This window comes from Pan paniscus, chromosome 20 (genome assembly GCF_029289425.2).
Source record: "Pan paniscus chromosome 20, NHGRI_mPanPan1-v2.0_pri, whole genome shotgun sequence".
Classification (NCBI taxonomy): domain Eukaryota; kingdom Metazoa; phylum Chordata; class Mammalia; order Primates; family Hominidae; genus Pan; species Pan paniscus.
In genome coordinates this window covers 52,164,650-52,189,069 of record NC_073269.2, presented here as the reverse complement: position 1 = coordinate 52,189,069, position 24,420 = coordinate 52,164,650, and the positions used below count along the sequence as shown (strand labels likewise).

At 52.0% G+C, this 24,420-nt stretch overlaps 1 protein-coding gene across 6 annotated transcripts; it reads right to left on the bottom strand.

The window, feature by feature from the left end:
• Positions 1-140: 140 nt before the first annotated feature.
• CCDC61 (coiled-coil domain containing 61) lies at positions 141-23,340 on the bottom strand. 6 transcript variants are annotated; one of them, XM_034945588.1, is made up of 14 exons: positions 23,291-23,340; positions 15,621-15,779; positions 15,286-15,368; positions 12,070-12,227; positions 10,489-10,650; positions 3,526-3,736; positions 3,357-3,439; positions 2,558-2,733; positions 2,388-2,463; positions 1,948-2,087; positions 1,688-1,766; positions 1,453-1,510; positions 607-679; positions 141-467 (listed from the first exon to the last, which is right to left on the bottom strand). In XM_034945588.1, exons 2-14 carry the CDS (start codon positions 15,766-15,768, stop codon positions 370-372), a joined length of 1,545 nt encoding a protein of 514 aa, XP_034801479.1. In that variant the 5' UTR covers positions 15,769-15,779; positions 23,291-23,340; the 3' UTR covers positions 141-369. The 6 variants fall into 6 exon arrangements, with proteins under 6 accessions (XP_034801479.1, XP_034801481.1, XP_034801480.1 ...); XM_034945590.3 differs by having other exon boundaries at positions 15,621-15,804; positions 23,291-23,320; XM_034945589.3 differs by lacking the exon at positions 23,291-23,340 and adding an exon at positions 22,394-22,966.
• Between the last annotated feature and the right edge of the window lie 1,080 nt (positions 23,341-24,420).

Here is a 24,420-nt window from a genome sequence, read left to right as displayed (position 1 = left end):
GAGTGTACAAGCTTTTCCTAGGCCTGAGTCCCAATCTGCCTCCGAGGCACAGACACACAGGTCCCAATTATACCCCCCAATTTCTCTTCCTCCACATTTCTCCCCACTCCACCCTCACCCTTTAGTCATAAGCTGAGGGGTCCCCAGGGCAAATACGTTTATTTACAAAATGCACACATCCTCCCTCCCAGCATGCACTGCCTGGGGAGAGGGCAGGGTCAGGGCCTCACACACCTGAGACCCCAGGGGCAGCAGGAGGGATGGGGCCAGGGCAGGGACTGGGCAGGGCTGGAGGCCACCCTGGCCCCACCCCCCACACCGTACCCAGCAAGTGGGTGGGGGATGGAGGGGCAGTACCCCTTCTCCACGTTATGACCGCATGTCCAGTCGGTTCATGTACTCCTGCAAGGCCTTCAGGCGTGCGTCTATTTCGGCCATGTCAGCCACCTGGTGGTCCGAGCTGTACTCTGTGAGAGCAGGTGTGGGTATGGGGGCTGTGAGGGGCCTGAAGCCCCAGGGAGTTCCTGGGCCCAATATACCACTGCCCCCACTACCATTCCAACGGGTCCGGGGGCTGGGAGAGGGGATGTGGAGTCCCAGGCTCACCTTTGATGGGGACCCAGCCCCCGGAGTTGGCCAGAGATTTCTGATGGTGGCTGCGTTCCACGGGGGCAGACTTCTGGTGATGGGGAAGGTAGGAAAGGGGGTCACCCACCGTCCCTCTATTCCTGTCCCCCTAAATCCCACTGGAAATCCTGAGCCTAAGGACCTTGGGGAAAAATAAGGCCTGACACCTACTGGCCATTCATTATATGCAAAATAACCTCCTAATGTCCTCACAGAGCCCTCACCTCACATGTGAGGTGATGCCATTACCAACCCTGGTTAACTGATAAACAAAAACTAAGGTACAGAGAGGCTAAAGAACTGCCTTGAACCATACAGCTGGGAAGAGGAGGAGACAGGTTTTAAGACCTGACAGTCAGAAGCCAAAGCCCTAAAGAGCATCACGTGCCCCTCATTATTCCTTCTCCAATCTAATGCTCTCAAAACGTGCTGTTCCCAGGCCAGGTGCGCTGGCCCAGCCTGTAACTCCAGCGCTGTAGGAGGCTGAGGATGGCTTGAGGCCAGGAGTTCCAGACCAGCCTGGGCAACATAAAGAGACAATACCACCCCCTTATCCTGTCTCAACCCCACCCTGCCCCCCCAAAAAAGCCTAGTCCCAGCTACTCCATCGGCCGAGGTGGGAGGGTCTCTTGAGTCCAGGAGTTGAAAGCTGCCGTGAGCTACAATTGCCCCGCTGCACCCCAGCCTGAAAGAGCGAGGCGCACTCTTAAAAAAGCCCTATTGCCAAAGGCATTCAGAGTCGCCTCTGCACCTGATCCCCAGGAAGGAATCACAGGAAATGGGGGCAGCTGTGTTCCAGTGGTTTATGTTGCCCCTTCTACTCACCATATTGGACCCACTCCAGGGCGTTGGGCTGGGAGGCTTCCCACGGCGGCGGTGACCCCTGAGAAAAAGGAGTAACCAAGGACCAGTGGTGGGGAGGCTCTGGTACTTCCCACCTCCCCGACCTTTGTGGTTTCAAGGCCCCCAGCCTCCATCACCCAATTTCCCTGCAAAAGACTGTTTCTAGTCTCCCCAGAAACCCTTTGGAGGTGATCCTTTTCCCAAGTTCAAGTTTTACCCTCTGGAGAGCGACTCAGAGAAATCCTCCAAATCGCTGCAGGAGCTGGCAGACGAGCAGCGGCTGCGGAAACTGTCCACTAGAGGGAGACGGAGGGCGTGAGCGCTGGCCCTCGCTGGCCCCGCCCAGTGCTTCCCAGGCCCTCCCAGCCCGCCGGCCCTGCCCAGTGCCTCCCAGCCCGCCCAGCCCCGTGCCTCCCAGCCCGCCCAGCCCCGCCCAGTTCCGCCTAGCCCGGCAGCCCCGAGCTCCAGGCCAGTTACCTGAGGAGCTGCGGTTTCGGGAGCGGTTAGGGGCGTCCCCTCGGCCAGTCAAGGCAGCAGGGGGCCGGGTCTGGCGAGACCAGGAGACGGACGGACCGTCCCCGCTTCCCCCACTGCCTAAGCGGTTCCGCTGCTGCTGCCTGGGAAAAAAGAAAGGAGACGCCGGTCTGTACGCCCAACTCCTGCAGGCAAGGGGGTCACTGCGCCCCTAAAGGTCACAGCCACGCCAGCGAAAGCCTGAGGTGACAGGCCTACGAGCGGAAAGCATGCAGAAACACAGACGAGGAGGTAGGACGGACGGAAGGCACAGCAGGCGGGGTATCCGGCGAGAAGCGAGCAGGTGGCAGGGGATGGAGACTGATGGTGGCGTGGAGAGATGAGCGCCCGGGAGCGGGCACGGGCCAGGGACAGGGGCAGGTGAGGGAGGAAGGGGCACTGACTTCATCTGGATCTCTCTCTGCTTCCTTTCCTTGGCTTTCACAAAGGCCGTGGGGTCGAAGCGGAGCGCGCGACCACCTAGGACGGCGTGGGAGAGGAGGCGGCTAGGTCCGGAGACGGGCCTTGGCAGCGCCAGTGCGTCCCCTCCCTACCGCAGGGCAGGGGCACAGACCTGTGGGCGAGGGCGAGGGGCGCGCAGGGCGGCCCCGACCCCGACCCCGGCTCCCGCGGCCGCTCTCCCGGGATGAGGAGCGCGCGGCGCCGCGGCCTCGCGACGTGGAGCGCTCCCGGGACGATGAGGCCCGGTCCTCCCGCGTCGGGGGCGGCTGCACCGGCGGAGTCCGCCTCCTGAGACCACAGGGGCAGCTGTCAGCTTCCCGCCCGCCCCGACAAACTCAATCGCGAGACTCCTCCCCGACCGCACCTTCTCCGAACCCTCAGGCCTACCCCATCAACTCCTAGACGTGCACTCCTGGGCCCACGACCCTCTCGATATCTTCCCCCCCAGACCTCACCCAAACCCCTAAAACACCCCTCTGTCATTCCCCTACATCCTTTCAACACACCCGCTTCAACAGACCCTTCTTTCCGGAGTCTTCCACAACTCCCCGGAAACTCTTTCCAATTTTCCACCACCCACCCCATAAATGCCAGCGGACCTCACCCTGATCCCACCTGCTGCGCCGCACCCTTTCGCACCAGGAGACCCTAGGGCACGATCCCTTTCCCAGTCCCTCCTGAACGCCGCCCCAAGCCTGCGCATCTCCGCACAGCCCGGGTCCACCTCCTAAACACTGCACCCAAATCCTGTCTGGACTCCAGACGGGGTCCGCTAAGCCCCGCCTCCCCTTCAGCCCCGCCCCCTCCACCCTACCTGGCCCCGCCCCGCCTCCCTTAGGCTCCGCCTCATCAGGCTCCACACCCTCAGGGCCCGCCCATCCGCCCAGGCGCCTGGCAGGCCTCGCTCTCACCCCCTCTTGTACAATGCCAGCTCGCTGGTCAGCGTCTTCAGCCGGGCGCGCAGGCTCCGCTCCGATGCCTTCGCCTCCTCGAGCTGCCGGGTAGGGGAGAGGGGCGCGGAGGTCCAGGCTGAGGCCGAGGTCCGCGCCTCGCTGGCCGCCCCGGGCCCCCGCTGCTCACCTCCTTGGCCAGACGGCGGCAGTCCTGGCCGCGACGGCCGGCCACCCTGTGCCCGAGGCCGCGCTCCTGCCGCAGCTCCAGCTCCAGCCCGCGCACCAGCCCGCGCAGCGCCTCGGCCTCCTGGCGCGCCGCGCGCCCGGCCAGCGCCTCCTCGCGCGATCGGCCCAGCTGCGCCTCCAGCTCCCGCTTCTCGGACGCCAGGCGCGACACCCTGGGGAAGACGGGGAGAGAGCGCTGGAGAGAGAGGCATGGCCCCATTCCCACTACTCCATGGGGGTGGGACGCCTCATCATTTCACCTCCCCGGAAGGGGGTACACGGCTCATCAGTCTCAACTGACCCCATGGGGAGGGGCAGGGTCCTATCATATCCCCTGCGACGTGTGAGGAGGGATGTGGTCACATCACCCCCATCCACCTCACGAAGAGGACATGACCCCACCACGCACAGGACACACACACACACTCCTCCCCCTGGTGCGGGTGAAGGAGTGGGAACACAGCCATGTGAGTTCCAATTCTAAACGATTTCATCAATCTGTACACACCCTGAAAGCCTAGCACTGCCTCCCTCCTCCTCCCACCTCGCCAGGCCAGTCTCCCAGTCACGAAATCCTCTACAATACAAATTTGATCAGGTAACTACCATGCTCAAAACCCTTCCTTGAGAAAATGTATACACAAGGCTATTCATTGCAGCACAATCTGTAATAGCAAAAGAGTGGAAATAACCAAAATGTATGTTAAAAGAGAACTAATTGAATTTCTAATACATCTACTCAATTGAGTCCCACAAAACTATAAAGAGGAAAGTAGAGTATCTCTGTGTCCTGTCACCGAGTGACTGCTGTGACACAGTGCGGTGCAGACAGTATGTTCAGAATGTCCCTTTTCATAAAAGAAATGAGAATTATAAATTATATGTTTATATTTTCAAAATTACAGAATAAACCAAAATCTATGGGGAAAAAAAGGATTATTTATGGGGAAGGGGAAAATGAACAGAAATTGGACTTCTCTGGCTGGACAAAGTGGCTCATGCCTGTAATCTCAGCAGTTTGGGAGGCCGAGGCAGGTGGATCACATCTCAAAAAAATAAGAAAACCAGAAGTAAAAATAATTTTTTTAAAAATGTAAGAAATTGGACCTCTCTGAATGTACCCTCTTTTTCAGTTTTGGAACTATAAAAATATTTTATACAAATTAATTAATTAAATTTTAACAAATGCCATCACAAAAATTTTAAAAGAAACTGGCCCAAACAGACCTAACTCTATATCAAAGTTGGTGGCACATTGGAGAATTATAGGAGGTGACTAAAACACGTCATTTGAGCAAGCGGGATATAGCCTAAGGCCAAAAAGAACTACAAAGAAATCTTTTTTTTTTTTTCTGAGACGGAGTCTTGCTCTGTCACCCAGGCTGGAGTGCAGTGGCACGATCTTGGCTCACTGCAACCTCTGCCTCCCGGGTTGAAGCGATTCTCCTGCCTCAGCCCCCAAGTAGCTAGGATTACAGGCGCCCACCACCACCCCTGGCTAATTTTTGTATGTTTAGTAGAGACGGGGTTTCACCATGTTGGCCAAGATGGTCTCAAACTCCTGACCTCATGATCTGCCCGCCTCAGCCTCCCAATGTGCTGGGATTACAGGTGTGAGCCACCGCACCCGGCCCTGGAAATGTTAAACTTCATTCAAAATTCAATTATTAGTAATTACACTGGTATTGTTTAAGATAAAGCAAATAAATATGTTATTATCCCTAGAAACTACGATTTTCATCACAAGAAAAGACATATAAGTAGGTCAAGTGTGGTGGCTCACACTTGTAATCCCAGCACTTTGGGAGGCCAAGGCGGACAGATACCTTGAGCCCAAGAGTTTGAGACATGCCTGGGCAACAAGGTAAATCCCCATCTCTACAAAAATTAGCTTGCAGCCAGGTACAGTGGCTCATGCCTGTCATCCCAGCACTTTGGGAGGCCAAGGCAGGCAGATCACCTGAGGTCATGAGTTCAAGACCAGCCTGGCCAATATGGTGAAACCCCCTCTCTACTAAAAATTCAAAAAAAAAATTAGCCAGGTCTGGTGGGGGGCACCTGTAATCCCAGCTACTCAGGAGGCTGAGGCAGGAGAATCGCTTGAGCCCAGGAGGCAGAAGGCAGAGATTGCAGTGAGCTGACATTGCACCACTGCACTCCAGCTTGGGGGACAGAACAAGACTTTGTCTCAAAAAAAAAAAAAAAGCTTGGCATGGTGCCATGTGCCTGTAGTCCCAGCTACTGGGAAGGCTGAGGCAGGAAGGTTGTTTGAACCCAGGAGTCTGAGTTGACAGTGAGCCATGACTGCACTACTGCACTCTAGCCTGGGTGACAGGGCAAGACTCTGTCTCTTAAAAAAAAAAAAAATTAAATTAAGTGCAAAAAGAGATACAACTAAACTATATTGTTTAGGGATGCATAGTTCAGCTGGCAAAACCATAAGCAAATCAAGTGAGTGAGATCTGGTGCATTTGGGAGCATGGTTGGGGCAGGAGGGTCTCTCCCGGAAAAAGACATACGGAGGCTATGGGGAAATGACTACTTTTGATTTTTTTCTCCTTTTTTTTTTTTTCCACATAGAGTCTCCCTCTGTCACCCAGGCTGGAATGCAGTGGCGTGATCTCGGCTCACTGCAACCTCTGCCTCCTGGGTTCAAGTGATTCTCCTGTCTCAGCCTCCCGAGTAGCTGGGGCTACAGGCATGCGCCACCCTGCCCAGCTAAATTTTTGTATTTTTAGTAGAGACAGGGTTTCATCATGTTGGCCAGGCTGGTCTTGAACTCCTGACCTCAGGTGTTCCACCCGCCTCGGCCTCCCAAAGTGCTGGGATTACAGGCATGAGCCACTGAGCCCGGCCTCAATTTCTTAACCTGGGTAGTTGTTACATGTACGCTGGCTTTATGATAATTTGTGAAACCGTACATTTATATTTTATACTCTTTGGAGTATATTATTTTTCACAACAAGAAAGTTAAGTAGTGGAAGCAGTGGGACTCTTGGGCAGGAGGGACGGGTCCCATCCCAGAGATTCAGGTGTAAGTGGTGTGTCTGGAGGAGTCAGAGCCTGCCCTGGAACTCCTCACTGCTCACAAAATTTTTAAAAAAAGAAAAATAGGCCAGGCACGGTGGCTTACACCTGTAATTCCAACACTCTGGGAGTCTGAGACAGGTGGATCACTTGAGACAGGTCGAGAGTTCGAGATCAGCCTGGCCAACACGGTGAAACCCCGTCTCTACTAAAAATGCAAAAATCAGCCGGGTGTGGTGGCACACACCTGTAATCCCAGCTGCTCAGGAGGCTGAGGCAGGAGAATCGCTTGAACCCAGGAGGCAGAGGTTGCAGTGAGCAGAGATCACGCCATTGCACTCCAGCCTGGGTGACAGTGCGAGACTCGGTCTCAAAAAAAGAAAAAGAAATGGTGAATGTACAGGGCAGCCAGGGCACTGAGATTTTTCAAAACTCCCGGGCAATTTGAGTGCATATCCAGAGTGAACCACTGTATTGGTTGAAAGGCCGAGGAGAACTTTATAAAAGAGGGAGCCAGCTCTCAACAGCTGAAATCATCAGTCTCAACACCACCAAAGGAGGCATCTTGCCAAAACCTACCCCACATGTGATTAAACCTATATAGGGTTAGCCACCACTTCACTGCAAGTACAGGGGACAGAGAAGGACATTAAACACACCATGGCGATATAATCAGCAAAATCTATTTTTCATTTTTCCATCTGAGTATGCTTGCTAGGGAAAAATTCAGCAAAATCTAGACTGCAAAACTCTACAGGACAAATAACCTGATTTCTTCCACAAATAAGTAGCATGAAAAGTGGAGAGGGGGATATAAATTAAAAGAGATTTAAGAAATACATCAGCCAAGCTCAGTGGCTCGTGCCTGTAATCTCAGCACTTTGGGGGGCCAAGGCAGGTGGATGGCTTGAATTCAGAAGTTCAAGACCAGCCTGGGCAACACAGGCAAACCCTGTCTCTATAAAAAAATATGAAAATTAGCTGGGCATGATGGCATGTGCCTGTAGTCCCAGCTACTCAGGAAGCTGAGGTGGGAGAATCGCTTGAGCCCAGGAGGTCAAGGACACAGCGAGCCAAGATCGTACCACCACACTCCAGCCTGGGCAACAGAGCAAGACTGAAAAAAAAAAAGAAAAGAAAGACCTCGACAAACTGCAATGTGCAGCCGTATTTAGATACAGGACGAATTCAAACCACTTGCAAAAAAGACACTTGAGAGGTGATCAGAGAAGTGTAAGTGTGAACGCATACGCAGTGGGTTTCAGATGACATCATGGAATTTTTGTGAATTTTGTTGGATGTGATGGCAGCACTTATATCCTTATATGTTAAAGATACACACTGATGCTTTTACAGAGGAGACACGAAGACTGGGATTTGCTACAGGGCAGGGGGTGGCAGTACATCAAACAAGATGGGCAAACGTGGGTAACTGTTGAAGCTGGGGGACAAGTACGTGCAAATTATACTACTGTTTACTTTTGTGGTGCTGGAATTTTTCCTAATAAATCCTTCTTAAAATCCGTGGTTCCCCACACTCTCTAACAAAGAGCTTTCCTTTCTATTCAGCCCCTGCCCATCTGACTTCTCCCCTCCTCTCCTCCTGCCTCCCTCTCCCACAGGCTCCAGCCAGATGCAGTTCTCACCTCCCAGAACCTTCTCTCCTTCTTCTCCTGGCAAGAACGACTCCACTCATCCGGGAAGCCTACCTGCCCCTGACGTTCTCCGCTCTCCCAGCCCTCTATACCTTTGCTTCCTAGCACCAACCCCGGCAGACCTGGCATGTAGAGGAGTGTCCGTTTCCCATGTGGATCCCACCTTTCTGGGGGCAGAGCCTCCACCTGTCTGGTTCACTGCACAGGACCCCAGGCTGCATGGCCGGGTGCCCTGCATTCAACTCTATTCCACTTGTTAACAAGCTGGGTGGCCCTGGGCAGTTTCACTTCACATCTCTGAGCCTCAGGCCATCTTTTCTCATCTGTGAAGAGGGACGATAATAAGAATGCCCGCCTGTTAGGCTGTAAGAATCTATCTATCCACAGTGCTTAGACCATGTCTAGCATAATAAACATTAACTAGCGTCAGGCAGTGTGCCTGGCACAGTATGAACTCCATAAATGTTGGCTCAATGAATGAATAAATCTCAGAACCTTCCCAAACTCCCTAATTCCTGGCTGGGAAGAGGAAGATAAGAAGCCACTGAGCAGCTGTGGGATCTCAAGGCTCCTGTGGTTGGTTCCAAAGGGCGGAGGGCGCCACCTTGTGGCCATCTTGGGAAACACGCACCCAGAAACACAAACCTAGAAACACACACACACACAGCCTGAGACAGAGCAAGCGCGCGCGCGCGCGCGCGCACACACACACACACACACACACACACACACACACACAGCCTGAGAGCAGATCCTGAGGATAAATTTTGGCCTCCCCACTGCGGCCTTCCTCGGCCCAGCCGTACACAGGCGAGCTCCTCCGAAGACCGGCGGGGTTCCCCAGCCCCGTGAGCTCCCATAAGGACTGGTCCTCCGGGTCAGGACTTAGCGCTCTGTCCTGGGCTTGCAGCCACCAACAGTGCAAACAGCTGGGGAAACAACAGAGCCTCGGCGCTGGCTGCCTGGATCTAAGGTCCAGCCTAGCCATATTACCCACTGTGTGACCTGCGCCAAGTTCCCTAACTTCTCTGTGCCTCTGTCAAACGGTGATAATAGCAGTGCCTACCTTGTAGGGTGGCTGTGAGGATAAAATGAATTTAATCATAAAGCACAGAGCAGCCCTGGCATACAGTTAAATGTTCAATAAACATTAGTTACTGGTAATATTATTACTAAAAATATTATTAGTCCTCCCCAATGAGCCAGGCCTCTTCCCGGTAGCGATCAAGCCCCAGATTCGTCTCCCCAACAGAACCAAGCACAAGGCAGGCATGAATATATACGCCAAAGGCCTTTGCTTCTTTCACTTCATTCATTCCCTTGTTCTCACCGTATTCCCACCTAACACAAGGACTTTGCCCAGGCTGTTCCCTCTGCCTACAACACTTCCCCAGCCCCTGGGCCTGACCCACCCCACACCCCAGTGGAGTCCTGTGACAGCCTCCCACAGCACAGGCTCCCTTTCCTGCCCCACTCATCTCCATCTGTAATGATATACCCAGGCGCTTATATACCTAGCACCCATCTCCCCCAGGGCTGGGCACTACGTGAGTGGCAGGGAGGGGCTAGCACAAAAGGTGCACCCCATGAAGGTGGATTCACCTACATAGAGCTCGACCTCCCCCCAACCTTTGCACATGCTTCTCCCTTTGCCAAGAACACCCCTCCCATACCAGGCAGGGTCAGGTACCCCACCCAGAGCCTTCACTGTCTGCAAACACATCTGCTTCCCTCCCTGGACTCAGAGTCCCAGGAGGGCAGTGCCAAGATAGTCTTGGTCACCACTATGTCCCCAGCACCACCCAGCACAAAGGTACAGAAGAGGGGCTCAGAGGCCGGGCGCAGTGGCTCATGCCTGTAATCCCAGCACTTTGGGAGGCCAACGCGGGCAGATCACTTGAGGCCAGGAGTTTGAGATCAGCCTGGCCAACATGGCAAAACCCCTTCTCTACTAAAAATACAAAAATTAGGGGGACATGGTGGCGCGTGCCTGTAATCCCAGGTACTTGGGAGGCTGAGACAGGAGAATCGCTTGAACCCGGGAGGAGGAAGCTGCAGTGAGCCAAGATCGCGCCACTACACTCCAGCCTGGGCAACAGAGTGAGACTCTGTCTCAAAAAAAAAAGAATAAATACGTGGTGGGCAAAGGACAGTCATCCTCCCCACAGGACCGAGCATGGGCCCCGCAGTGCATGATGGGAGGGCCCCCACCCACCCCAGCTGCCCACCCCTCCAAGACTCACTGCTCCCGCAGGTGCCAGATCTCATTCTCCCGGGTGTCCCGAGTGTTCTGGCCATCCAGCCCTTGCAGGCGGCCCAGTTCCTCCTTCAGTGACCGGATGATGCCCTGCAGAACCACGGGGTCTGGCTTGCCCTGGTACGGGAGGGGCAGCGGGTAGTGAATCCTGAGGAGGGAGGATTAAAACTGTGGCATCTCAGAGGCCAAGAATGCACCTGAGGGTAAACACCAGCCTCTGAGAGCCACAGAGTACGAAAACACACGATTCCAAAAACTGCACTGTCCTAGAGGCTTATGAGCACACCCTCAAGCACACACTCCCTGTCCCCGGACCCCTTGTTCCAGTCACCACCTGTGAAAGCCTCTTATATAACAATTTGGAGACCACTGGGATTGGCAGCCCTGGTGTAGTCTGGGGGAACTTCCTTGTCACACACTGCTGATGAAGGGAATGCTGGTATCATGTTACTTGCAGCCAAACACAATCCTAATTCAGATGCCACAGCGGGGGATTCTGGTTGGCCTGGCCTGGGTGACCCTGGCTTGGCTGGGGAAAGGTGAGCCATTGTGATTAACGGCCCCATGAGATGCTATTCACAGAGGATTGGTAACTTCCCACTGAGAAATCCAGTGGCTACTAACACATGGGACAGACACGGTCACCTAGCTACACAACTGCCATTCCCAACTCTCTTGCTGCCTCCCCCTATAAAGGCTAGAAAGCCAGATATTCATTTTCCCAGCATCCCTTGCATGTGACCACCTCTGGCCACATATTACAGGAAATCTGTTGGGAGTCTTCTGGGAACACTTTTTTTTCCCCGATAAAAACAGCAAAGGCAATTAACAAACTCAGCCCTGTCCCTCTTCTTCCTGCCTTGATATAGATGCAATGTCTGGAGGATCCAGCAGCTATTTTGTGGCCATGAAGAGATAAAGATGAAGTCAAAAGGCCAAGCCGGGCGTGGTGGCTCATGCCTGTAATCCCAGCACTTTTGAGGCTGAGGCAGGAGGATCACTTGAGGCCAGGAGTTCAAGACCAGCCTGGGCAACATGACAAAACCCCGTCTGTACTAAAAATACAAAAATTAGCCAGGCGTGGTCGTGGGTGCCTGTAGTCCCAGCTACTCTGGAGGCTGAGGCACAAGAATTGCTTGAACCTGGGAGGGAGAGGTTGTGGTGAGCCAAGATCACACCACTGCACTCCAGCCTGGATGAGACAGTGAGACTCCATCTCAAAAAAAAAAAGCCAACACATTAACGACAGTAAAGGGAAAAAAATAAAAAAGAAAGAGCTTGAGTCCCTAGTGGAACTGTTAAACAGGTGGCAGACACCTACCTAGACATCTTGTTACGTGACGTATTATTTGTTTGATGTATTGTTTGTTTAGGGCACTGGTGATGGTTATTCTGCTACTTGTAGCCAAACACAATACTAAATGATACAAACCCCAACAGGGAAGATTCCCAAGGCAAGGCTTAACCAATGTCACCTTGCCTGGGTGCCAGGGGTTCCTAAGGCCTACCCACATCCTCTCCCACCCCGCCCACCAGCCTGGCCCTGGAGCCAGACCCTTCTCCCCACCTGTCAAACTCCACGGAGTAGATGAGGATCAGGTAGCGCTTGGAGTTGAGCTGGGCCGACCTGGGGGCCAAGGAGCCTGGGCGGCCCCCCATCTTGTGGTTCCTCAGGGACTCCAGGTCTGTGTAGGTCAGCAGGTCCAGGGTGACTGACTCACTACTCTGTCAGGAGAGGAGAGGAGGAGCTGCCACAGCACCCGCCACTGCCACACGGAGGGCACCTAGCACACACCTGGGCCACAGCCCTTCCCGTTCTCTAGGCGGGCTAGGCTTTCCTACGCGAAGGCTGGCGATCAACATGGCCCTGTCCTAGGGCAGACACAAGGACTTCATCGAAGGAAGAAACCAGAAAGAACCTAAGTGCTCAACCAGAGAGAACAGCTTAGACCTGTGACTCTCCGAGTGCTGTCTCCAGATCCCTGGGGGGTCCCCGAGACCCTTTCAGGGATCGCCACTGAGGTCAAAGCTACTTTCATAATAATACAAAGACGTCATTTGTCTTTTTCACTGTGTTGACATGTGCGCGAATGGTACAAAAGCAATGGTGGGAAAAACTGCTGGTGCCTTAGGAGAAATCAAGCCCCTGGCACCGAATGGTACTGGAGGTTATTGTATCTCCCCAGTCTCAGTGGGGGGCTGGGGAAGAGAAATAAACAAACAAGTAAATAAGCAAATCAACCATAAAACACAGGAAATGAAACATCGGAATGTTCTTGACGAAGCAGTAAAAATTATTAATTTTATTGAATTCAGCCCCTAGAGCACACATCTCTTTATTATGTTGAGCAAGAAAATGGGAAGTACACATCAAGTACTTCTGTGCACGCCAAAGTATGACGATGGTCTCGGGAAAAAGCACTTCTGTATCTGAGTTTTGAGCTAAATTAGCCACTTTTCATGGAACACTATTTTTACTTGAAAAAAAAAAAACGACTGACAGACAAAACTATGGTTATTTAGACTCGGGCTATCTGGCAGACATTTTCTCAAAAACGAACAAAGTGAGCCTGTCACTTCAAGAAAAACAGCTAACAGGATGTCTTGCCAATAACAAAATTCAAGCTTTGCACTTGAAATTAGAATTTTGGAAAACTTGTATCTTCCACTGGGTGTCTGATAGCTTCTCGGTGTTCACAGACTTTCCTGGGGAAATCGGTGAGGATATTAACAAATGTGACTTCTGGATATTATATAAGGAAATGTGTCAACATTTGGAAAATCTGCACAACTTAGTGAACCAATATTTTCCAAATGACCAATGCATGATGTTACAAGATCATCCACAGGTAAAAAAATATCCATACAAAATGCAAGATAAGTCAGTGGAATTTAATGTAACAATACAAAAAGTTCACTGAGGAGGATGCAGATTCCACATTGCAACTAACCTTTAAGAAACTATCGCTTGTCCAGGCCAGGCGCGGTGGCTCACACCTGTAATCCCAGCACTTTGGGAGGCCGAGGCAGGTGGATCACTTGAGGCCAGGAATTCAAGACCAGCCTGGCCAAGATGGCAAAACCCCGTCTCTACTAAAAATACAAAATTAGCCGGGCATGATGGCGCATGCCTGTAATTCCAGCTACTCAGGAGGCTGAAATAGGAGAATTGCTTGAAATCGGGAGGCAGAGGTTGCAGTGAGCCAATATCATGCCACTGCACTCCAGCCTGGGCTACACAGATAGTGTCTCAAAAAAAATAAATAAATAAATACAAAAATTAGCTGGGCATGGTGGGCAGGCCTGTAGTCCCAGCTACTTGGGAGGCTGAGGCATGAGAATCACTTGAACCTGAGACGCGGAGGTTGCAGTGAGCTGAGACTGTGCCACTAAGCCTGGGCAACTGAGCAAAACTCTTGTCTCAAAAAAAAAAAAAAAAAAAAAAAAGATATCTACATACCACCCATCCCTGTCACTCTAAGTTCTAACCTGCTTCTTCCCGCTGATTATTACTTTTAGGCTGGGCACGGTGGCTCACGCTTGTAATTGCAACACTTTGGGAAGCCAAGGCAGGAGGATTACTTGAGATCAGGTATTCAAGACTAGCCTGGCCAATACAGTGAAACCCCATCTCTACTAAAAATACAAAAATTAGCCGGGTGTGGCGGCACACGCCTGTAGTCCCAGCTACTCGGGAGGCTGAGGCAGGAGAATTGCTTGAACCCAGGAGGCAGAGATTGCAGTGAGTTGAGATCACGCCACTGCACTCCAGCCTGGGAGACAGAGTGAGATTCCATCTCAAACAAACAAACAAAAACTTTTAAATACCTGACATTATGTATTTTTTCATTTGTCTGTCTCTCCAAAATGTCAGCCTCATGAGGACAGGGGTTTTGTCTGTTGTTCACTGCTGTATCCCCCGTGTCCCCCACAATGACTGACACACTGTCAATGCTCAGCAAATGAAATGAATGAATGGCTATATTCACTGATGTGACTACATTTTTATGAGATATTGCTGAATCCTTTAAAAGCAAGTTGCAGGCTGGGTGCAGTGGTTCACGCCTGTAATCCCAGCACTCTGGGAGGCAGAGGCGGGTGGATCACCTGATGTCCGGAGCTCCACACCAGCCTAGTCAACATGATGAAACCCCGTCTCTACTAAAAATACAAAAAATTAGCCGGGCATGGTGGCGTGCGCCTGTAATCCCAGCTACTCAGGAGGCTGAGGCAGGAGAATCACTTGAACCTGGGAGGCGGAGGTTGCAGTGAGCTGAGATGGCGCCACTGCACTCCAGCCTGGGCAACAGAGCGAGACTCCATCTCAAAAAAAAAATAAACAAACAAACCAAAAAAAGCAGGTTGCAGAATACCTTGGAAATTATATAAACTATATATTATTACAGATCTGCAAATGCATACACACACATACACACACACACACACACACACACACACACACACGTATTTGGAAACAAACAGAGACATGGAGAAAGGACTGGAGTGATTTTCACCAAAATATTAACAGAAGCGAGTATTAGGGCTGGAGTGATTTTTACTTTCTTCTTTATATTTCTCTGTGACCTAAATTTTCTACATGAGAATAACTATCATTAAGTTCAAAATGAAGCATTTACACTTGGCAAAAGAAGAAAATGATCGCCCTCTTCCCACAATGAAAGAGAAGGTAGAGGGTCTTACATACATCAGATGGGCATCAACCCCCCTGGCACCTGGAAGACAGAACCCCCCTCCCACCCCGACCCGCCAACCCGGGCCCTACCTGAGTGAGGGCTGACTCCAGCATATGACAGAAGATGTTGAACTGTTTGAAGTTCCCTGTCTTGTGAGTCAAATCTTCAATGACTGGGTGGGGAGAAAAGTCTCTCCTGAGGTCTGACCGCTTGCCCAGCCCCAGGGCAATGCACCTAAGCTCTGCAATTCTACCCGACTCCAGTGTCTCTGGCTTGAGCAACAAGACCTACACCCCTCCCCACACTGGAGAGTTTCTGGTGACAAAGAAGAGGCAGGTGGGCAGGATTCAGGGTGGCCTGATATTCTGGGAGAAGCTGATCCCAGGAGAGGAAAGGTGAGCCCACCCCAGGCAGGCACACTCACAGCCAGCATCGAACTCGCCCCGCCACTGGTCAGCCGTCATCCGGTCCTCCACCTCCAGCTCCAGCACCTGCCCAGAAACCATCACCCGCACGGCATGCTCCACACCCCGGAAGACGTAGTCCACCTGCAGGCCAGCCGGCTGGTCCATGGCCAAGGTTGCTGGAGAAGGAGATGAGAGAGAAACCTAGAGAAGCTCAGAGCCCAGGCTCATGAGTTGGAAGGCCAGGCCTCATATCCTGGCTCCATCATTTACCAGCTGTGGCATCCTGGGAAAGCGAATTCACCTCTCTGTGCCTTAGTTTCCTCACCTGGAAAATGGGTATAATAATGGCACCAACCTCGTGGACTTGTTGTGAGGATTACATTGGGCAATATGTATAAAAGTACTTGGTACTGTGACCTGGAGGCTGCTGTGTCCAATATGTGCTGGATACTAGAAACTCATGATTGCCAAGCCGGGCGCAGTGGCTGACAACTGTTATCCCAGCACTTTGGGAGGCTGAGGCAGGAGGATCGCTTGAGCTCAAGAGTTCAAGACCAGCCTGGGCAATGTGGTGAAACCCCACCTCTACTAAAAATACAAAAAAATTGCCAGGTGTGGTGGTGCATGCCTGTGGTCCCAGCTACTCGGGAGGCTGGAGGCAGAGCTTGCAGTGAGCTGTGATCTTGCCACTGCACTCCAGTCTGGGTGACAGAGTGAGACCCTGACTCAGTTAAAAAAAAAAAAAAGAAAGAAAAGAAATACATGATGGCCAAAAAAAGAATCATGATTAATATTAGTATTAATTTATTAAGTCTTATACTCATTATGTATTTATTATTATTCATTCATTCATTCAGCAAACATTTGTGGAGAAAAGTCAAGCTGGAAAGAGGGACGGGGGTATTGGAGTAGGATGAGCCGAGCTTTTAAAAGGGGGTCAGAGCAGGCCAGGTGCGGTGGCTCATGCCTGTAATCCCAGCACTTTGGGAGGCGAGGCAGGTGGATCATGAGGTCAGGAGTTCCAGACCAGCCTGGCCAACAATGGTGAAACCCCATCTCTACTAAAAATACAAAAAAATTAGCCAGGTGTGGTGCCCCGTGCCTGTAATCCCAGCTACTCTGGAGGCTGAGGCAGGAGAATCACTTGAAGCCAGGAGGCAGAGGTTGCAGTGAGCCGAGATGGTGCCACTGCACTCCAGCCTGGCGACAGGGGGAGACTCCATCTCAAAAAATAAAATAAAATCTAGTATCAGAAAATACAATATTGTGAGGCAAAAAAGATGATCCTTGAAACTCCAGGTAAGGGATTTTTAACCTTTTTAGAGTCCTTGAGCCTTTGAGAATCTAATGAAATTTCTGAGCCTTCTGCAGATAAATGAATAGTCCCACAACCTTTTGCAAGTTCATTTCAGGGGCTCCCAAATTACCACCCCCCAGGCCCATCCACAGATCTCTTTTCTCAGAGGCCCAAGGGCAATGGCATAGGCCCTAGACATCCTGACAGACACCTCTCTCTAGATCACAGCTCTTAACTTCATTTGGGAGAAGAGTGCTTTGGAAGGGCTGATGAATTCGGGGACCCCCTTCCCCTGGAAAATTCACACTCTGGCAATTGTGCTTTCATTCTCTGATGGTTCATAAGTCCAGGTTAATAATCTCGATCTCGGCCGTGTGCGTTGGCTCACGCCTGTAATCCCGGCACTTTGGGAGGCCGAGGAGGGTGGATCATTTGAGGTCAGCTCGAGACCGGCCTCGCCAACATGGTGAAACCTCGTCTCTACTAAAAATACAAAAATTAGCTGGGCGTGGTGGCAGGTGCCTGTAATCCCAGCTACTCGGGAGGCTGAGACAGGAGAATGGCTTGAACCCGGGAGGCAGAGGTTGCTGTGAGCCAAGATCATGCCATTGCACTCCAGCCTGGGTAACAGAGCAAGATTTTGTCTCAGAAAAAACAAATAAATAAATAATAATAATCTCGATCTCGCTGCAAACAAATTGCCGCATATCCCACATCCCCTGACCCCAATGCAGTGCGTGGCAGCACTGGCCCCGCCCCACTGGGTGTTCTAAACCCCGCCCATCAACCCCACCCCCTCCGGCTCCCAGAACCTATCAGCGGCGACACCGTCGGGGTTACCAAGGCGTAGGAGGCACCCACGGAACTGAACACCTGAGGAGCCGCACAGCATCACCGCCCCCACTCGTGGTCCCCAACTCCCGGGAGGAGACCGCACAGAGGAAGGGGGCCCGCCACACCGCATCCCCGCCGCCAACTCCCCTTTCCCCACTGCTCGGCAGAAACCCCCCATACCCACCCCGCGAAGAGCGGCCCCTTTCGGCATCCCATTGCCTTGTCCTTAGTCCCCACCCCGCCCTGATCCCAGACACTGAGCCACCGAATACTCTGCCTAAACTCAATTCCCCTTGCACACTTACACCTCTCTCACCTCCACAAACTTCACCCGCTGCCCGGCCCCTTCCCCTCCTCTAGGCATGTCCTAAGTGCTCAGTAACTGCTGATGGAATAAATCCCACACCCGTGCCAGCTCCACACGGCCTCCCTGACCCCAGCTGCCCGTCACTTGTCCCCCAGATGGCCACGGAATTCTGGACTCCCCTTCCCCTCCTCTCTGCAGAACCTCCCACTCCACATATTCCAGCCCAACCCTCATGCTACATTCCCCGGAAACCAGCCCCCTCTCTCCCGTCCAAAGCCCCTTCATTCCATCCTGCTCTCCCAGATTTGGGGGCAGGGAGGCAGCCGCACTCTCCTCCCTACACCAGCCACCCACGGTCTCCTAGGGCTCCCGCATATTCAACTTCAATGCACCCCGTTTTTCCACCTGCATTCTTCCCGCATATTTGCTCAAGGTTCTGCTCCACACATCCCACTTTCAGCCTGTATTCCATCACTCCCATATTTCACCTGGATTCTGTTCCCTCCCAAATTGCTTGTAACCCCACCCCCAACCCCCACTCCACCCGCACACATATTTTCCACCTCTCTTCCCTTTAGAGAGCCCTCTCTGAACAACCCCTCCTCCCCACTGACCCCACCACCACCGCCACTTCTAGGATTCCCCGGACCCTGAGCCCCCTCTCCCCTCCCGCCGCTGACCCTGTCCCTCTACCTGCATCCTCCATCCTTGCTTCGGAATGACCAGTGGCTCATCCTGGTGGCTGACTTCATTCCAGTCCTGAGCCTCTCCCAGTTCCTCTTCTCAGCCTCTGCCTCCTTCCTGACCTCACGCATCCCAGCGGTGCCTTCGAGGCCCCGCCCTCACCAACCCATGACGTCACCACCCCATCCCTGCGAGCACTGTGCGGCTGCCCTCCAGGCCCCGTCCTGGCCCACACACCTGACCCAGTTCTCGGGCCTCATGACATCATGGCGCTGGCACACTTACACCCAGTGTTTCAGCCCCCAGCTCTCTCCCTCTCATCATTCACTAGGATGACCCCTTTCCTTTCCAGCGTTACGTCACCACCCCTGGCTCCACCTTCCAAATGGCTCTCCCCAGATAGCTCACAGATTTCACAGCTCTTACCCCAGGGCCGGAGCTGAAAACTCTCCACGCTGGGCTCACCAAAGACAAATCTACATCACTACCTCCCATACCAGACACGGGCAAATCACTGCCCTTGGCAGCCCGCACCTGATGGCTGTTTCCCCACACTCTGCAGCTCCCCACCACCGCCAACACATATTCCAGCCCAGCCATACCCTAGCTGGGCTCTCTCCTGCAGCAGCCCTCCGCCCCACATTCACACGCGTGGCCTGGCCTGGATGACCCCCTTCCCGATCCCATTCTGACCTCACCTCCCCACCACGTGGGTGAATTGAGGCTGGATAGAACCCCCACTTCACTGCCCCAGAATACAGACCAAAGCCTTCCACATTGTCCCCACAGACTGTAGAGACAGAGAAGCCCTCTGGGAAACCAAGCAATGAAATCTCTACAGTGCACACTGCGGCACCCCAGTTCCCCCTGGGGCATCGACTCCCTCTCCCACTGTCTCTCAAAGGCAAACTTTTGCCTTAGATAAGGAACATGCGCACTTATTAACCCAATGAATGACTCACCCTAAATTCTGCTCTCTGGTGGGTATTATAACCATCCCCATTATACAGAGGATGAAACTGAGGCTTTTCTAGGATCCCACCATGAAAGACAGAAACATTCGTCTTCCTTCCCCTTACCCAGCTGACCTTCCCTGACCACCTCCTGTTTCCTCCCAGAACTAACCCAAATGCGGCCTCACACCTTAAGCATGGCACATGCTGCAGGCTGGGTACTTCTGGGTTCAGATTCCAGCTGCCTTTCTCCTTGGTGTGTCCTTGGGCAAAGTACTTGCCCTCTCTGGGCCTTCCCCCATCAGTAAAGCGGGATAATAAGAGCTCCTACCTTATAGGGTTGTTGTTGAACTAAATTATTTAATGTATATAAGGTGCTTCAAACAGTGGCTGGCACTCCCTGTTACCATCTGTGTGATCTGTTGATTATTTGACAGACCAGGAGCCCGTGAGGGCAGAGCCATTTTAATCAATCTTGTATCTTCAGGGACTGCTTGTGAATTTAACGGGAGATGCCAGGGAATGGGGTTCTAGACACTGGGGATACAGCCAAGGTTTTCTCCCCTCGGCTCATTCCCTGTCATCCTCCAGGTCTCAGCTCCAATCCCCTCTCCTGCAGGAAGCCCTCCCTGACTCCCAGGCTGGGTCAGGAGCTGTCTCAATCACCACAGTGGCCCCAGCGAACTCTGAACCAGCCTAACAGTGTTTCTCACAGTGATGGCCAAGGAACATAATCCTTACCACAAGTGCTTATGAAAATGCAGCTTCCTAGGTCGGGTCCCAACTATACACAAGCAGAAACTCTGGGGGTGGGCCCAGAAATCTGCATTTCCTCCAAGTTCCTTCAGACACTAAAGGTTCCTTCTGCCCTTGGGCGCCACAATCTGCCCAGTTTATTCCCCCACCTCTGACCCTACCACCCCACACATGACCCTCCTAGTTCAGCAACCCTGCCCCATACCACAGGGAGACCCCAAAGGGTGATGAGGACAGTATAGGAGAAGCAACACTTTTTAAACACCATGTGCTCTTCTAGGTGCTGGGTTCCATATTCACATGGAGTCAAACACTCTAGTGGGGAGGTCCAAGAAGCCCAGTGGATATAAACCAACAATAATTGATGTGAGGACCGGGCACAGTGACTCACGCCTGTAATCCCAGCACTTTGGGAGGCTGAGGTGGGCAGATCACTTGAGGTCAGGAGTTCGAAACCAGCCTGGCCAAGATGGTGAAACCCCATCTCTACTAAAATTACAAATATTAGCCAGGCGTGGTGGCATATGCCTGTAGTTCCAGCTACTTGGGAGGCTGAAACAGGAGAATCACTTGAACTTGGGAGGCGTAGGTTGTAGTGAGCAGAAATGATGCCACTGCACTCCAGCCTGGGTGACAGAGCAAGACTCTATCTCAAAAAATAATAATAGGCCCAGCGCAGTGGCTCACGCCTGTAATCCCAGCACTTTGGGAGGCTGAGGTGGGTGGATCACTTGAGGTCAGGAGTTTGAGACCACCCTGGCCAACACGGCAAAACCCCGTCTCTACTAAAAATGTAAAAATTAGCTGGGCATGCTGGCATACACCTGTAATCCCAGCTAGTTGGGAGGCTGAGGCAGGAGAATCACTTGAACTCAGGAGGTGGAGGCTACCGTGAGCCGAGATCGCGCCACTACACTCCAGCCTGGGTGACCCGCAAGAGTCCATCTCAAAAAAAAAAATAATAATAATCTATATCAGGTAGTGGTGTTATGAAGAAAAATAAAGCCAAGTGAGGGGCCACACAGTGACAGGAGTTATTTTAGCTTGAGTAGTATTTTAGCAAGTGCCTGGTTGTGAAACTGACATCTGAGTGGAGACCTGAAAGAGGTGTGGAAGAAGCCACACAGACACCTGAAAAGACCTGATCCAGAAGGACAGGACAGCGAGTACAAAGGCCCTGAGGTGGCAGTGCGTTCAGGGACAGCGAGTACTAAGGCCCTGAGATGGCAATGTGTTCGCTATGTTCAAAGGACAGCGAGGAGGCCAGGGTGGCTGCAGCAGAGTGAGCCAGGGGACTGAGAGAAGTGATGGGAGTTGAGGGGAGGGAGGAGGAGGAACCCAATAGGTTGGGGCCTCGTGGATATGGTGAAGACTTTTGCAGTGTAACGTGGGAGCCAGGAGAGGGTTTAAAAGGAGGAGCAACCTGACCTGACTTCTGTTCTACTAGTATCCCCCTAACAGTGAGAGGCAGAGAGCCCACCTGGAAGGCCACTGCAACAAACCAGGTAAGAGCAGGAGACAAACTGAGGCCAGAGTGGTAGCAAAGGAGCTGGTGAGGCGTGGTTGGATTCTGGATGTGTTTTGAAGACAGAGCTAATGCGATCTGCTAGACCATATATAAGTAAGACAAAAGGGAGAAGTGAAGAAGACTCCAAGCTAGCCGGGCACGGTGGCTCAAGCCTGTAATCCCAACACTTTGGGAGGCTGAGGCGGGTGGATCACCTGAGGTCACGAGTTCAAGACCAACCTGGCCAACATAGTGAAACCCCTTCTCTACTAAAAATACAAACAATTAGCTGGGTGTGGTGGCGGGCGCCTGTAATTCCCTTGAATCTGGGAAGCAGAGGTTTCAGTGAGCCGAGATCGCGCCATTGCACCCCAGCCTGGGCTACAAGAGCGAAACTCTGTCTCAAAAAAAAAAAAAAAAAAAGAACACTCCAAGCTTCTTGATCTTAGTACCTGGCAGGATGAATGTCCCATCAACTGGGTTTGGAGGTTGAAAGGAAGAAATCGCAAGATTGGTTTGGGACAAGTTTATGTCTGAATGTCAGATGAACTTCCAAAGAGAGAAGAGTCGGCCACGATATGAGTCTGGAGTTCAGGGCAGAGATCCAGGCTGGAAATACACACGTGGGAGTTCTCATTAGATAAAGAGGGTGAAGCTAGCCAATGGTATAGACAGAGATGATGTCATTCTACTGATGATGAAGCTGAGGCACAGAAGGGTTAAACAACTCGCCCAAAGCCACAGTAATGATCAGTGGCAGAGCCAGGATTCAAATTCGGGATTCAACCCGACGCCAGAGCCCACATTCTTAACCATCAGTAGAGTAAGTTTAAGAGTTAATTCACCTAAAACACTTGGCAGGTGCACAGCACATAGCAAACGCCACAGGCATAATAGGGCTTCACATCTCTTTAAAGCACATGCTCATCCCTGGAGGTCTCCTTCCCTCCCTTCCTCAATATTGCTTCTTCCCACGACTTTCACCCAAATCAAAGCTTGTAAAGCATAGTGCGCTGTAATAACCCTCTGCCTTAAAACCTCCTACTAAATCGCCACGCTGCATTCCAAGGACATCTCTATATTTTACCATCTGCTGTCTCCTGCTTTACAACTTTCCCCATTGAAGACCCTCCTGCGATATACAGATCACCCCCAACTCACATGCTGCGCTCAGCCTCACAACCCCTCAATCAAGCGCCTACCCTTGTTAAAGGGCACCCTCCCTCCCGATTCCTACCAGGCCAGGTCAGCTGCCCACCGCAGCCCACTCTCCCCCGAGAGAAGCCCCTTCCCCTCCACCTAAGACCTCCACCACGGCCCGCGCAACCGCCACTCCCGCGGCCTCTCACCTTCTCCACTAGCAACCCTCCTCGCGAGCGGTTCAACTGACGAAGCTCCAGCCCCGCCCCAGGATCCGGCGTTCTCGCTTCTGATTGGTCACAGCTTACCAGCAGCCGAGTTTCCATTAGCCAAAAGAGACGCCCATCACTCTGTCCCTCCCCCAGAGGAGAACCCGCCCTCCAAAACTTCCAATTGGCTAACTCGGAAGAGGCTGTCCCAAATGGGTTGGGGGAGGCACCTAACGTCGGGCTCTTCTCTAATCACTACTGGCTAATAATGCTGCCAGTCATACAAAAAGGTTGTTCCCCAGAGTGGAAGGGAAAGAATCCCGGAAGTAGCCCCTTGACTCCACCTATTACCCCCTGCGGGAGGGTAGGCCGCGCCCACGTGGTGGGGAGGGCCTGGAAGGGAGAGCCGGGTGTGCATGCGCATGGGGAGATAGTGGCCGCGGCTCCGGAAACTGGGGAGTGGTCTCAGCATAAAGACAGGTTGAGATTTGTCATCGCTTGGTGCATTCCAAACCTGCACTAAGCATTTTGCAGGACTTGGCTTATTTAAACTTTATAACAGCCCTGCAAAGTTATTATGATTTCCATTTTACCACTAAGAAAACAGTCTCAGAGAGGTATAGCCACTAGCCCGGGTTCACACGGCTTTTGAACGACCCATATTTTAAACCGATCAGTCATGAACTGGAAGGATCCAGCTAAAGGAATTGAGCGCGGGGATGGGGGAGGAGGGACCTCTTTAAGAAAGGAAAATAAAGTTTAAAGAAAACAAAAAACACTGTATGACATGAAAGTTTACTTAGAATATGAAATAATAACAAATTACATATTTAAAAGAGCCAAATACCACAAACATTGCAAAATCCCAAAGGATAACGTAATGTTTTTATTAATTTTCTGCCTGACACACCTCTGTGATGTTTCCTACTTTTTCAGCTGCATGTTTCACAATATCCTTGTCTACAAAGAGAAAAGTAAGTTATCTTTCCTGTAGCGTGGTTGATGGAACTTTTAAAAAATTCATTATAATTTAGAACAAGTTTCAGCTTCACAAATCAGTATTGGTGATGTTATTGAAGTCTTTTGGAAATCTAGAAAAACTTCTGGCCAGGCGCGGTGGCTCACACCTG

Excerpts from the sequence above, each read along its gene's own strand:
- CCDC61 (XM_034945586.3), bottom strand. Across the intron at positions 15,369-15,620 it reads GGGCGAGTTCGATGCTGGCT|TCATTGAAGATTTGACTCAC; the intron begins GTGAGTGTGCCT and ends CTCCCCACCCAG. Across the intron at positions 680-1,452 it reads CCTGGAGTGGGTCCAATATG|AAGTCTGCCCCCGTGGAACG; the intron begins GTGAGTAGAAGG and ends CCCCATCACCAG.